Below are 12,547 nucleotides of genomic sequence, written 5' to 3' on the forward strand. Positions count from 1 at the left end.
CACATGATGCAGTATATTGGCCAAGGTAGCATACTATCAAATTTATAGCCGATTATATTTTTATACCTCTCATAACATAGAGATTGACAAGATATGATGATTATCACTTGAGAATATATACCAGCAACAAAAACATCCACAAAATATAAACACATATCACTTTTAAAAAGGTAAAACTTTGAGACACAGCAAAACACTATATGCCTAGATGTAAAAAATGACAAAAGGAGAATAGGAATAAATATGAGGACGTGGAGTATTTGAACCCGAGCTCACATGCTCCTTGATGAACAGTAAAATCCGAAAACACAGTAAAAAAATAAAAATAAATAATTTTTTATAAACATTTATGGAAGTTTTTACTTCTTGCAAATGTTTTTGATGACATGACATTCGTGTAGGTCTGGGCAAAAAAAATCGACGCTCCAAAAGATTTGTTCTCGGAAGCATTTTGGAGCATCGATTTTTTTCTTTTTGTCCAGACCTCCACCGATGTTATTTCATCATCAAAATTTGCAGGAAGTTAAAATTTTCATCGATGTTTAAATCCAGAATTTTTTGAATTCTTTAACTAATTTTTTTGGATTTTACTGTTCATCAGGGAGCTTGTGAACTCGGGATCAAAAGAGGACTTTCGTATATATGAGTCGAATTAAATAGAGCTAAGAGCTAATAGCTTATGTACATCTGGAGAAGCCAATATTTTAAGTTTAGTGCAAGGAAGTTTCTGCAGAAAATGAAGTTATTTAGTAAAAATGATATCTTTTTACATCGTGCCGTCCAACCCCCTAACACTCATTATCATGGCTCATCCATATCTTTCGGTTTCAACAGAATAAAGTTACCGCTAATTAGAAGCTCGTCATCTTCCCTGAACATGCATTGTAATTTCTAGATTGAAATACCAATGAGTTTTCCATTTATTATGATAAATGTAAATTCTTAATACTGAATGATAATTTTGTTCATAATTCAGCATTAAGTTTGTAAACCAGAATTTTGCATGCATACACAAAATAGTTATGTAAAATTTTGTTAAGTGACAAAACATGTAAATATGGGAGATGGTAGAAACTAAAGTACATGACTGGAGATAATTCAAGTGTTTATAGCCAACAATTTTGAACATGTACACACACTGCTGAACTGATAGGAAGCAAAACTCACCGATCGTCTAAGACTTCTCATCACCAGGCACATCTCCTCTTCGCGTGAACGGCCTTCGGCGTCGCCAAAGCAATAACCTCCAACTCTGTGGCATCAAGCTCAACCACCTTGCCCATAACCTTCGCATGGTGTGGTACGAGTACGAACCAGTGGCGGAGCCAGAAAATATCTATAAGGGAGGCAAAGTGCTACTAAAACAGGTTGAGGAGGGCCAAAGTGTTGACAAATAGTTTTTTAGCAGCAAATTAGTACTAATTTTGCCACTGTTCATAGCAAATTACATGCAAAATCATGGTGTTAGGGGGGGGGGGGGGCAGGGCCCCTGCTGGCCCCCCTGTCTCCGCCACTGGGTACGACCTAGTGAGACCAGCTTAGGACTTTGTACAACTAAAATCATTAAGTGGACAGTTGATCAAGCACAAACATAGACATGGAGAGAGAAGAATAAAAATTCTAATATATTCACCCGATTGTACCAATCATCGTCTTCGTATTGTCCGCAATGAACATTTGTTTCACCGGGAGGTGGACCCCCAAATCTATTGGCTTGTCTGTCATAAACCCTCGCCATAGATGGATTGCAAGCTATAAATTTAAGTTTTCAGAAAGGAAATGTCATGAGACCATTGCCCATCAGATCTTCATTGCACCACAGTGAACACATGAGAAGCATCAAACTCACAATGGACTTGCGTGGTTGATCCATGCATCCTTGGTGGGCTACTTCTTGGGTCCTCTGATGATAACATTCCCAAACAACTCCTCTGCATCCTCCGGCATGGTTGGCCAGATGCCCCTCTCGAGGTCCAGTATTAAGGTTGGCCTTCGGGCTGTGGGTACAAAAATCTATATTAATTGTTAAAAATGCAAAGAAATCATAAATATGATTCATGCATAGACACCTTGCTGGAGAGGACAATCTGACAGAGATGGAAAAGAGGTGTGAAGGAGGGATTCTCCTGGCTGTCATTTTCATCGCCAAGGGTGCTAGTATAGGGAGGATATGGAGGAGGTACTCGTGCTCACCGCAGGTGACCATCCCCGACCGGCCATGAATCATCTCCTCGCAGTGTGATGCAACTGACCATCCCCAACCGGCCATGAATCGTCCTCGCAGGTGATCGTCCGCGACCAGCCATGGATCATCCTCGCAGTGCGATGGAACTAACCATATACGAATGAATTGAAGTAGCTAGAAAATAAAACTAAAGATATTTTTAAAAGAAATAATAATAAATAAGAAGAATGGTGTCAAGGGAGGGAGGCTGGATCTAATGTGCAGCCGAGGACTGATCATTATGTATATACTTTGGCTGTGTTAAACAGTAGAAATATTTAAATATTTGACCAATTTTTGCCATGTTAAACAGTACATAAATATGACGTATGAGCATGTGCGGTGAACTGCTCACTATGTATATATTTTGGCTGTTCAGCATTGAGAAGATGACACTGATCCAAAATGATTATATCAATTTAGCATCATTTGTTTAGACGATGCCGAAATATTGTGAGTATAGAAATAAGACAAATATGACATATAGTACACTAAATGACGCCTTGAATTTCATAAAAGTCTGTTGGCCAAGTAATCAACAACGAAATTCTAAAATCAACCAAGAATTCTACCCTGCACTCAAATCTTCAGTTGACCAAATTATATATATCAAGATGAGAATAATGTACCATGATGCAAAAAAAAGATGGAACCAATATGCTACAGGAAGTTACTGAAACAACAAAGCAAACATGAATTATATCACCTAGAGTGGTCATCAACAGTGGCAGCAGCTTTTCCTTCAGCGCACTTGGTAATATAGCAGACAATCTAGACACTCCATGATTAGTTTCCAAATTCATAATTTCAATGAGAGAAAACAAGAATGGAAGCTACAAAATGTATCCATATCTACCTATGGGCAGGCTCACGGGTACTGCAGATTGTGTTAAAAAATCGTACTCTCTCCCTGTATTAATTAGTATGTTACTATAAGCAAAATAGGCAGCGGCAGTGCCTCAATAAGAATAATTATGCCATTCAAAAATAATAAGAAGAATCATTATATAGGACACAATGGCATACATGGCAGCATGAAAATCACGGCTCACAAGATTCGGAGATATACATACCAACAAAAAGACAAAGAAAAGTTGAAGAACCACACCTGCATTAGTGCATCGTCCCGAGCACGACACAGATAGACGAACACCCTTGAGGTCGGGGCAGAGCGAGAATCCTACCAGGCCAGAGGCGTGCTCCAAATCAGGGACGCATGCGTGCATACTGACACCTCCACAAGCTTGTCTGTGCAACCGCAGCTTCATTCGCTCTCGCAACTGCTCGGGTCGACGCAGCTGCGCAGCCGCTGCTCCATCCCCTCGCCGCTGCTCAGGTTGTTGTGGCCTTTCCTCTTTACCTTCGCTCCTCAACTTGTGCACCGCATTTGCCACCTAGTCTGGCCGCCCCCGCCGACCCGGGATCGTTCCAACGCAATATTTCCGTCGATATTCTGAAAATCTGCAGAAGAGGTTGTGAAACATCATCAGCCATCAGGAGTGTACCCTGCATACAGAAGACCAAGATTGGTACGTGCATATAAAATAGAAAAAATTATGGATACATTTGAACATACAGAAGACCAATCTAATTTGCTTGTAACAAAAAAAATTATGTGTATCTTATATAAGAAGAAAATCTACACAAACAGAACAGGGAAAGAATGGAAGTTTCGTAGGCGAAATTGTATTTGTCCTTATACTGGCAGGAACAAGCAGAACTGTCTCAAACTACGACATGCAGGGTAGCACATCGAAAATAAAGGGACCACAATAAACATAAAAGCACTGAAGACAGAGAAAAATATACCCGCATTCTCCTTTCGAGAGTAAGTCTTACAAAGTAAGATCATCCAACTTCTTCTCAAGTTTATTCTTCGCCTCCCGGAGTGCACCAGCTACATTTGTAGTCTGAAGAAGCAATCATGCATAAGAATACTCACAATGGACAGCAATAAAACAAAGACGTTACACAAGCTCGGGAATTACGAACAGTAACATTTGCAAAAGAAATCAGAAATAACATTAGATTAGGATGCTTTTCTTTTAGGTGAGATAACATTAGATTAGGATTAGGACCATCTCTAAACCTAAACAACATTAATCAGAAAAGGTGGTGGGCTCTCCCTCTCAACCTCGGCGACATAGCCAGCCTACCTACATTCCTCAGAGTCAGCTATCTTCAGCAACAAGGAAACAACATTCAGAAGACCCTAATTTCAAACACTAATCCCCTGCTCGTGCTGCTGCCGGTGAGAGGAAGAACCCGGGCTCCAATTTCTGCAAATTGCGCTTGTTCATTAATTTCAAACGCAATTGATCATGTATTCTGCATAAATGTTGCAAAAAAGTTAACTGAATGTGTTCACCTCCAATGTCAAAGAAGTTAACTGAATGTTCTTGGTCTGGATAAACATGTTCTTCAGTTAACTGAATGTTAATAGAAGTTAACTGAATATTTGTAAATATTGCAATATGCCATTTAATTTACTGAATTGAGTTGAGTTGAGTTGTCATGCTGAAATGTTGCAATGTTGATACAAAAAATTCAGTTAACTTTTCAACAGAAGTTTGGAAAATTTCAAACATTGTTTGCTCCAGATTTTGGATGCTCTTGTTGCATTCAGATTATGAGAATGATTAAGGGTTCAGCAATCAGATTATCATTATGACCAGAACAGAGGAACAAATATCATGGTTAATGTGTAAAAAAAATCAGAAAATGGAGTTACCCACTTGAAGTTATTGTAGTTACTCACTTGAAGTAACCAAAGAATAAAGTGTAAAGAATAAATTTTTAGAATAAGAATAAGAACAGGGGCCTGAGGATGTTCCCATCTGAATTCAATTATCACCAGTACTGTTCATACTGAATTTATATTGTATGTTTATCTACTGTATGTTCACCAATACTGAAAGCATACAAAGTGCAAGGCTAACTGAATGTATACTGTATGTTCACCAATACTGAAAGCATACAAAGTGCAAGTCTAACTGAATTTATACTGTATGTTCACCTGCACCAATGGAAGCAACATCCAATCCTATGCAATACTCCATTCCTCCTCCAATCGCTGCACAAACCAATCGCTGCACAAAATCAGCTCACCTGCTTGCTTCAACAGCAGAGCGCCTCCTCCCTCTGCTGCTTCCCCATCGCCTCCATCTCCATGGCGATGGAGAGACGCGAGAGTGAGTCGCGAAATTTCGAGAGCGGCAGTGCGCGAGAGCGAGACTGCGGGGTGGGTTGTGGAGAAGACGAGGAGACCCGGACGACGGGGAGGGGAGGAGTCCGTGGGCCGAAATGGAATCCTAGGTTGTTGGTTGCTTGCTTCCCCGCCGTTGGTGGGCACACCCACTTGACGCTCACTGCGCCAGAATGCTCTGGCCCGACCGCTGGTTGACCCAGAGGCCTAGCTTACTACTCCCTCCATTGAATAATGTACTTCCTCCGTCTCAAAATAAGTGACTGAACTTTGTACTAGTTTTATAAAGCTTATTTCAAAACAGGGGAGTAGCAATGAGGAAGTATTTTTTGCGAAAAAATGTCATCATCAAAAGATAACCCTAATTGCCATTATCTTAATTATGGAAAAAAATGTCATGCTACTATATTACTGTCATTTCTCTCATTTATAAATCTACAATGAGTATGATAAGAAAAAGGCCGGGTGATCTACAAAATAAAAGTGCCATGCTAAACTTTAGAAAACTTTCATCCTCTAAATAAGAAATATTTTATATGGATAAGCCCCAAGTTAGATTCTATTGTTTCATTTTAAAAATAAAATAAAAAATCACACACAGGGATTGCCTTGGCCAATAAAAGAAAAAAAATCCATGCCATTAATTATAAAAATATCATTGTCTTACTAATAAAAATGCCATCCTCTCAATAATAAATATCTCATCCTCTCAACAATAAAAAATAAATCCACTTAATAATAAAATTTACATCATCTTGATAATAAAAATGGCAAGTTATTAATACTAAAAATGCCATATTTTAAATAATAAACTGCCACGTGATAAAGTGGAAAACAATTCCAAAAATATTGCCATGGACTTGTAAAAAAACGGGACATGGCCAAAAAAAATAGGACTTTGACCTTTCAAATAGATGAAATGAAAAAACAGGTTTTCTGGATTTTATTTGGTCAAATTTTCAAATGAGAAATTGAATCAAAACACAAAATAGCTTCAAGGATACATATAGCATCTTGAACTCAAGATTTCACAAACCCCCGCTTTGAACCCTCCTCACCCACATTGGTTCGTGCATTTTTTAGATAGATAGAAAGAGGGTGTTTGCCTGGAAACGGGTTACAATGAATGACTCTAGCTTATCTACGTGGCGTCGGCCTTGCACCAAGATCCATGCAACGTCAGGGAAGGCGTTCGCTAAGATTGGCTCCCAACGAACGTTCGCTAGATATCATTTCCGTTCATATTTAAAAAAAATTCCTCACAAGGTGTTGCAATCAAATACTTACACTGGAAAAGGAAAAATGTATTTTAGATACTTTCTGTGTTAAAATTTTCGATCATCTAGTATAAAGAACACCAGAAGTAACAATTTGTTGAAGTCCTCATGCTCTTATGTGCTATTATTATTTTTGGATGCCAAAGTAACAAGAACGATTCCATCCATGCATTGGACTATACAGAAAATGAGATCGATAAAATGATAATTCATTCCACAAACTTTTATTGAAGAAATATACATGTTCTTTAAGCGGCTACAACAGTCAGGGACAAAATGATGGAAATAGTACAAGATCGAAGGTACAGTACAAGATCAAAATGACGAAAGTACTGAGTGTACAACAACGTGACAATTCTACATTAATCTCAACCAAAGACTGTTACGGAAATCTATCGTCGTCCAAAATTACACTCCTTTCGCAAGCCCCGTGGCTGAATCAATCAAGGCATGGCCCTCATCGGTGAGAACTTTTGGGCCGGCCCCAGGCCTGCTACAGATGAAGTAGCTAACATCACCTTTGAATTTTTGGTTTGGAGCTTTCATTTCCGGAGGCGCTGGAAGGGCCTCGACATCGGCTATGGATTGCAAACCAGCATCGCTTAGGATCGATTTATCACCGAGCATATAGCTGCCATGATCATGTTTGTCAGAGGTGCACATGTTTGTAGTATACCTAGAAACAAATAAATACTAGGTTTTAATCTTGATAATACCAGACACACCTGTCCAAGTCATTCTCCTGTGGGGGGAAAGTGTATAAGAGCCTCTGAAGGAGAAGGGTGGCAGTTTTGCGGTTCCGTGCTATTAGGACAGCGTTAGGCCCAGCATCAAATGTGTAGGCAACCTGCAATTACAAGAAATCAAATTTCGGTATCAGATCAATCACACCATCCAGTACCAATGATTTGCAGTTTAGGTGAAATGCATGCCAGACAAAGACAAATAATACTGCCAAGATTGCAATGAAGTTTCATCGTTTGATGAAGGAAATACAATAAGATATTTCTTATGAATTCTTTTCATAATTCAAACTTTCGATGCTATTTGATAGATACAACACCTATAGAACTATAGAAGTATTTTAAGTCTGCAGCTCCAGAACTATTACTATTACTACTAGTAATAGTTCATGTACTCAGGAAGGACTCTAAAAAATATGTTCCATCAAAATCAAGGGTTCAAACTTCAAAGCATAAGCATGACTCATATTTTCGCTATTTTTCAGAAACATGCAATGATTTTACCAAGGTTCACACCTTTTAAATTAGGATAAATTACTCCAACAAGTGATGCTACTGATACATGTTTGGTCCAGTGCAGTAAAAACTCCTTGTACTGCCATGTCATAATTAAGTTTAGCCCGCCTTGATGGATACCAGAACTATATTTAAGATCCCTAGGCAGCAGACACAGTTCAGAGAATTGAAAAGGTAGCACGTGTTAAACAGGAACAGAATATACCTGTGGTGTTCCTTCCGAGTGATTCCACTTTTCCACAAGGCTAATTATCCTGCAGTTGGTTGAGAGAGCAATTCTTAACTCTGGAATTTCAGTAGGAACAGATCCTCAAAATCAGGACTGCGATAAAAACTACCTGTGTGATGTGTCGTTCATGTAGAAGATGGGAGGACTCGTGTCCAAACATACAGCATGAAACTGGTTGCTATCGGCACAAGTTAACCTGGCGAAGGATTCAAAATCACGATTCTTGATAGCATCTTCCATTTTCAATATCCGACTTGGCACTACAGTCTGGAATACAACAAACAGTGCAGTGCACAGTCAGTGCAAGAAACAGTGAAGTGCAGCTAAAGAGATTGATCAGTATAATTTCCAAAACACTTCGGGTTTTTTTTCAAAACCACAAAACCTGACGGTCCACAGAACAGGAGGGATAAAATTACAGTTCAGATTTCATATTGCAGCTTCATGACGATTCTTATAAGAATAATTGTACATCATGTGAACCGTTCAAAACATTTCAAGTTAAAGATGAAAATGCATTCACCTGGGCCCTGTACTGCAAGAGGGGGCTTGTTTCAACAGTGTCTCGCATCCCACTGGTGCTACTGGTTTCCTTCTGCTTTGAACTGACCTAATTCCACAAAGCAACATAATAGGAAAATAAGTTGGGACAAAAATGGTAAAATGGTGTCACTAGCTAGTTGAGATTTGGTGTAAATGAAACCATGACTCAATGAGCAATTTCCAATGATAAATATATGAAACAGATCATGTTATATAACAGAGATCACATTGACATACCACTGCTATGATTATAACAAGATCATCCCAGTGTGACTCGTTAACAAGCTGTACTGCCATGCTGTCACTTCCGTCGTCATTCTGCAAGTATAAAGTCAAACTCAATCGTTTTCCAAGAGAAAAGCATGTATTTTAACAAATACAGTTTCTCTGCCATAACCAAGAGATAACTTACTTTTCCCATACACCATTTCACAAATCCACCATATATACTGCGGCATGCACTTCCAGACCCCTGCCTGCACTGAAATTTGTTAGCCAAGAGAAGCATATAAGGAAAGCGAAGACATAAATCCACCAGCTTATCATTTTTTTAGATGAAAGGCCTTGGCCTAGCTTTTCCATTCAAAGCTTAAAGTTCGGTATAAAGTATAAAAAAAGGTAGAAGACAGGGGGTGCCTGGTTTACAAAGTAGCTCAACACCCATAAGGAGGAATCAACTAGATTTCCCCCAAAAAAGATCAAGCTGCTAGCTTATCATTTAACAAAATGAAGTACTCCATTGTTGCGCTATACCATCAAGCAAACATCGCAAACAGGATAGAGCACAAACAGGGTGTTGCTACATAATGTTTCCATACATACCTTGCTATTGAAGAAAGTTCTCCGTAATCTTCATTCACGTTCATTAGCTTCCCCAGGGTGAAAACTGCAAACAGTATTCAAATGAGTAATTATGTGCTGTGCTATTGGCATGAAAGCAAGACCGCGCTTAGCATGTTTATGATCAAAATAGTCATTTTGTGTTGGATAGCACTATCAAACTTCAAGACACAAAATAAAGTAATCGATATTTGTACAAAACAAGCATGCAGAGAAGTGTTAGTCAATTAGGACAAAACAAGACCTGGGACCAGATATTAGCAGTATATCATGGAACTTTGTTAGGACCAGCCATTTCTAAGATTAACCAGCAGACCAGAACCAAGAAACATATTTTCTACTTATTATGTTTTGGTGCCTCTATACAACCAAATAAAGAACAAATTGCAGATAAATAGGACAGCCTTAGCAGCAGGATTCAGGGCAGTATTAGGCAGTTGGATAACCATAATGTTTCCCTAATATTATGAATAGCTCACAAAGGTGTATCTGGAAGGTAGAAACCTCTCGATAGGAGCACCGTCCACTTCTATCTAGAAATGCATCTACCCACATCAAGATTAATGTTGGCAAGAGAATAAGAAAGAAACCCCTCTGCTACTAAACACAACTCGGGTGCGTGTAGAACAGCAGAAAACAAAAGGAAATCAAAGCCTGACACGAAATATTCACAATTTTGGTTATACATATGTTTTCCTGACTTATAACAGTGGCATCTGAACTAGGAGAATTACCAAGACAAGCAAGGCCAGCAGCCGAAGAGGCCAAACCGGCAGCGGTTGGGAAGTTGTTGTAGGACGCTATGTGGACATGCAACTTTTCCCAGTCCTCTTTCTTGATCTTGATCCCCTTTTTCTCGTCGTCGACATCACGAGCCCGCTTCCGTATCTCCCTCAGGCAGCTCTGGAATCTCCCGCCCGACAATGAGATCTCCTGCCCAATTCCAAATCAAAAGGATGACTGAATCAGAATCACACTACCATCTGATCAGACAGCAATTCCGTTATTCCGGCTAAAGCATCGCTATAGAATCACCTTGCACTGGCCACTTACCTAGAGTCAATGTCCAAAGCATGAGCTGGGCATCAATACAGTACTGACGCTAGTGCAGACAACAGAAACAGAAATGTGCCTTTTGGCTTTTCTTTACAAGACAAATTTTCAGAGCTCCGCTAACTGCCTTTGCAAATGCAGCGAGCTTTGAAACAGGTCCCGGTCCAGATCTAAGAAGGGGCAGCCAATTTGACTAGACGAACACTCACACTGCCCAAACCATCGTGTAATGCCAGAAACACGAGACAGAAATTCTTTCAAGCTTGAAATCTGGCGGATCACCACAGGGACACTCAGCCGAGGAGTCGACCGCATCCACCCTAGAACAGAACATCTAGACAGCCGTAGCGGCGGCGGCGGCGGCAGTGGGGGGCAAGCGAGCGTGGGGCGAAAAGAAAAAAAAAAGTCCAGGCAGTGGGGGAGGGGGAGCTCACCTTGCCGTTGAGCCACATGCGGTCGGATGGGAATGCGGGGCTGGCAGCGACGGTGGTGGTGGCGGAGAGGTGGTCGGGGTCGAGGGTGACGCTGATGCTGTCGTTGACGGGGAGGATGAGCGCCTCGTCCCGCTTCCCCCAGTACTTGATCACCGCGATGTTGGTCGGCGACCGCCCCGTGGCCATCAGCACCCACTGCGGCTCCGTCGCCCCCATCGGATCTGAGCAGGTCCCGCCGCCGCCGCCGCCGCCGCGCCTGGGGTCTCGCCGCAGGTAGGGGGCGGGCGTCGGCGTCGGCGTCCGGCGGAGACTACGAGGAGAGGATGGGGAGGGGGGAGTGAAGTCGGGAGGAAGCTGCTGGCCGCAGTAATGACGGTATTTTCATGCACACCCTCCGTATCATAATTAATACTGTACTACTGTACTGTATTACCGTACTCCCTCCCCCCAAAGTGTTTTTAGAAATTTCAATACCAACTACATATGAATGTATGTAGACATATTCCACTCATTTTGCTTTGTATGTTATTTATTTTGGAATTTTTAAAAAGACTTATATTTAAAAACGGAGAGTAGTATTGCTTATTATTTGGTCTGGACTGCATAGAGGATATTGTATTGGGGTTGTTTCATTTATTTGCATATTTTTATATAGAAAAGAGACCAAAAGGCATGGTAGACAATTAACTGTTTCTAAATATAAGCCCTTTTAGAGATTTTAATATAGATTACGTACGTAGCAAAATGAGTGAATTTACACTCTAAAATACTTCTATATACAACCGTATGTAGTTTGTATTGAAATCTTTAAAAGGTCTTATTTAGAAACGGATGGAGTGCAAATATGAGTCTTTTTAGACATTCCAATATGGACCACATTCGGAGCAAAATGAGTGAATCTACACTCTAACGCGTCTATATACATTCATATGTATTGAAATCTCTAATAAGACTTATATTTAGGAACGAAGGGAGTAAATCTTTCCTACTTAAAAAGAATGTAAGGATATGTCGTTCAACTCATCCTTTGTCTATCCTTATGTACATTCTTATGTTCATCTCTTCATTTTGATATTTTATCTCCTGTCTCCCATATTTGCATCGATTTTTCTTGAAATTTGCCTTAGTTGTCATGCCTTTTATTAACTTGTCAAATAAATCTATGTCTTTCATAAGCCAATAGCTTCTACCAAACAATTGACCATCAAATAAAATCCTACTGTTTATTTAGGTAGGTAAATCATAGGCAAGATTTGATAACATTTATTTACAGAATCACATTAATATGGGCAGGTAAATCATGAACTAACATACTAGAATATTTATACCGCATTGCAACGCACAACCAACTATCCAATTACATCAAAAAGATCATAATGGTCATCTTTTTCCCTCGCTTCTCGTTGTCCATAAAAAAATCACAGTGATCGTCTTTTTCCTTCGCTTCTCGTTGTCCATCGGAGCTTAAAGAATACATTGGATA

At 40.0% G+C, this 12,547-nt stretch overlaps 2 protein-coding genes across 2 annotated transcripts; both read right to left on the reverse strand.

Moving 5' to 3' along the window:
* Positions 1 to 1,174: 1,174 nt before the first annotated feature.
* On the reverse strand, positions 1,175 to 3,450 carry LOC125555875 (uncharacterized). Its single transcript, XM_087524818.1, has 5 exons — positions 3,333 to 3,450; positions 2,194 to 2,331; positions 1,850 to 2,013; positions 1,634 to 1,752; positions 1,175 to 1,286 (listed from the first exon to the last, which is right to left on the reverse strand). The coding sequence occupies exons 1-5, from the start codon at positions 3,448 to 3,450 to the stop codon at positions 1,175 to 1,177; spliced, it is 651 nt and encodes a 216-aa protein (XP_087380944.1).
* Positions 3,451 to 6,908: 3,458 nt separating this feature from the next.
* LOC125510973 (diphosphomevalonate decarboxylase 2-like) lies at positions 6,909 to 11,445 on the reverse strand. The gene is made up of 10 exons (XM_048676259.2): positions 11,065 to 11,445; positions 10,312 to 10,510; positions 9,560 to 9,623; positions 9,150 to 9,213; positions 8,975 to 9,055; positions 8,718 to 8,804; positions 8,304 to 8,461; positions 8,171 to 8,219; positions 7,432 to 7,553; positions 6,909 to 7,337 (listed from the first exon to the last, which is right to left on the reverse strand). Exons 1-10 carry the CDS (start codon positions 11,278 to 11,280, stop codon positions 7,115 to 7,117), a joined length of 1,263 nt encoding a protein of 420 aa, XP_048532216.1. The 5' UTR covers positions 11,281 to 11,445; the 3' UTR covers positions 6,909 to 7,114.
* Positions 11,446 to 12,547: the final 1,102 nt, after the last annotated feature.

This window comes from Triticum urartu, chromosome 5A, assembly GCF_056163025.1.
Source record: "Triticum urartu cultivar PI428250 chromosome 5A, HENAU_Tu73, whole genome shotgun sequence".
NCBI classification, from domain to species: Eukaryota; Viridiplantae; Streptophyta; class Magnoliopsida; order Poales; family Poaceae; genus Triticum; species Triticum urartu.

Excerpts from the sequence above, each read along its gene's own strand:
- LOC125555875 (XM_087524818.1), bottom strand. The coding sequence starts at position 3,450 with ATGCACGCATGCGTCCCTGATTTGGAGCACGCCTCTGGCCTGGTAGGA. Across the intron at positions 2,014-2,193 it reads GTCGGGGATGGTCACCTGCG|ATTTTTGTACCCACAGCCCG; the intron begins GTGAGCACGAGT and ends CAATTAATATAG. Across the intron at positions 1,287-1,633 it reads ACGATGATTGGTACAATCGG|GTTATGGGCAAGGTGGTTGA; the intron begins GTGAATATATTA and ends CACCATGCGAAG.
- LOC125510973 (XM_048676259.2), bottom strand. The coding sequence starts at position 11,280 with ATGGGGGCGACGGAGCCGCAGTGGGTGCTGATGGCCACGGGGCGGTCG. Across the intron at positions 10,511-11,064 it reads GCATGTGGCTCAACGGCAAG|GAGATCTCATTGTCGGGCGG; the intron begins GTGAGCTCCCCC and ends GGAATTGGGCAG. Across the intron at positions 9,056-9,149 it reads TGAAATGGTGTATGGGAAAA|AATGACGACGGAAGTGACAG; the intron begins GTAAGTTATCTC and ends TTATACTTGCAG.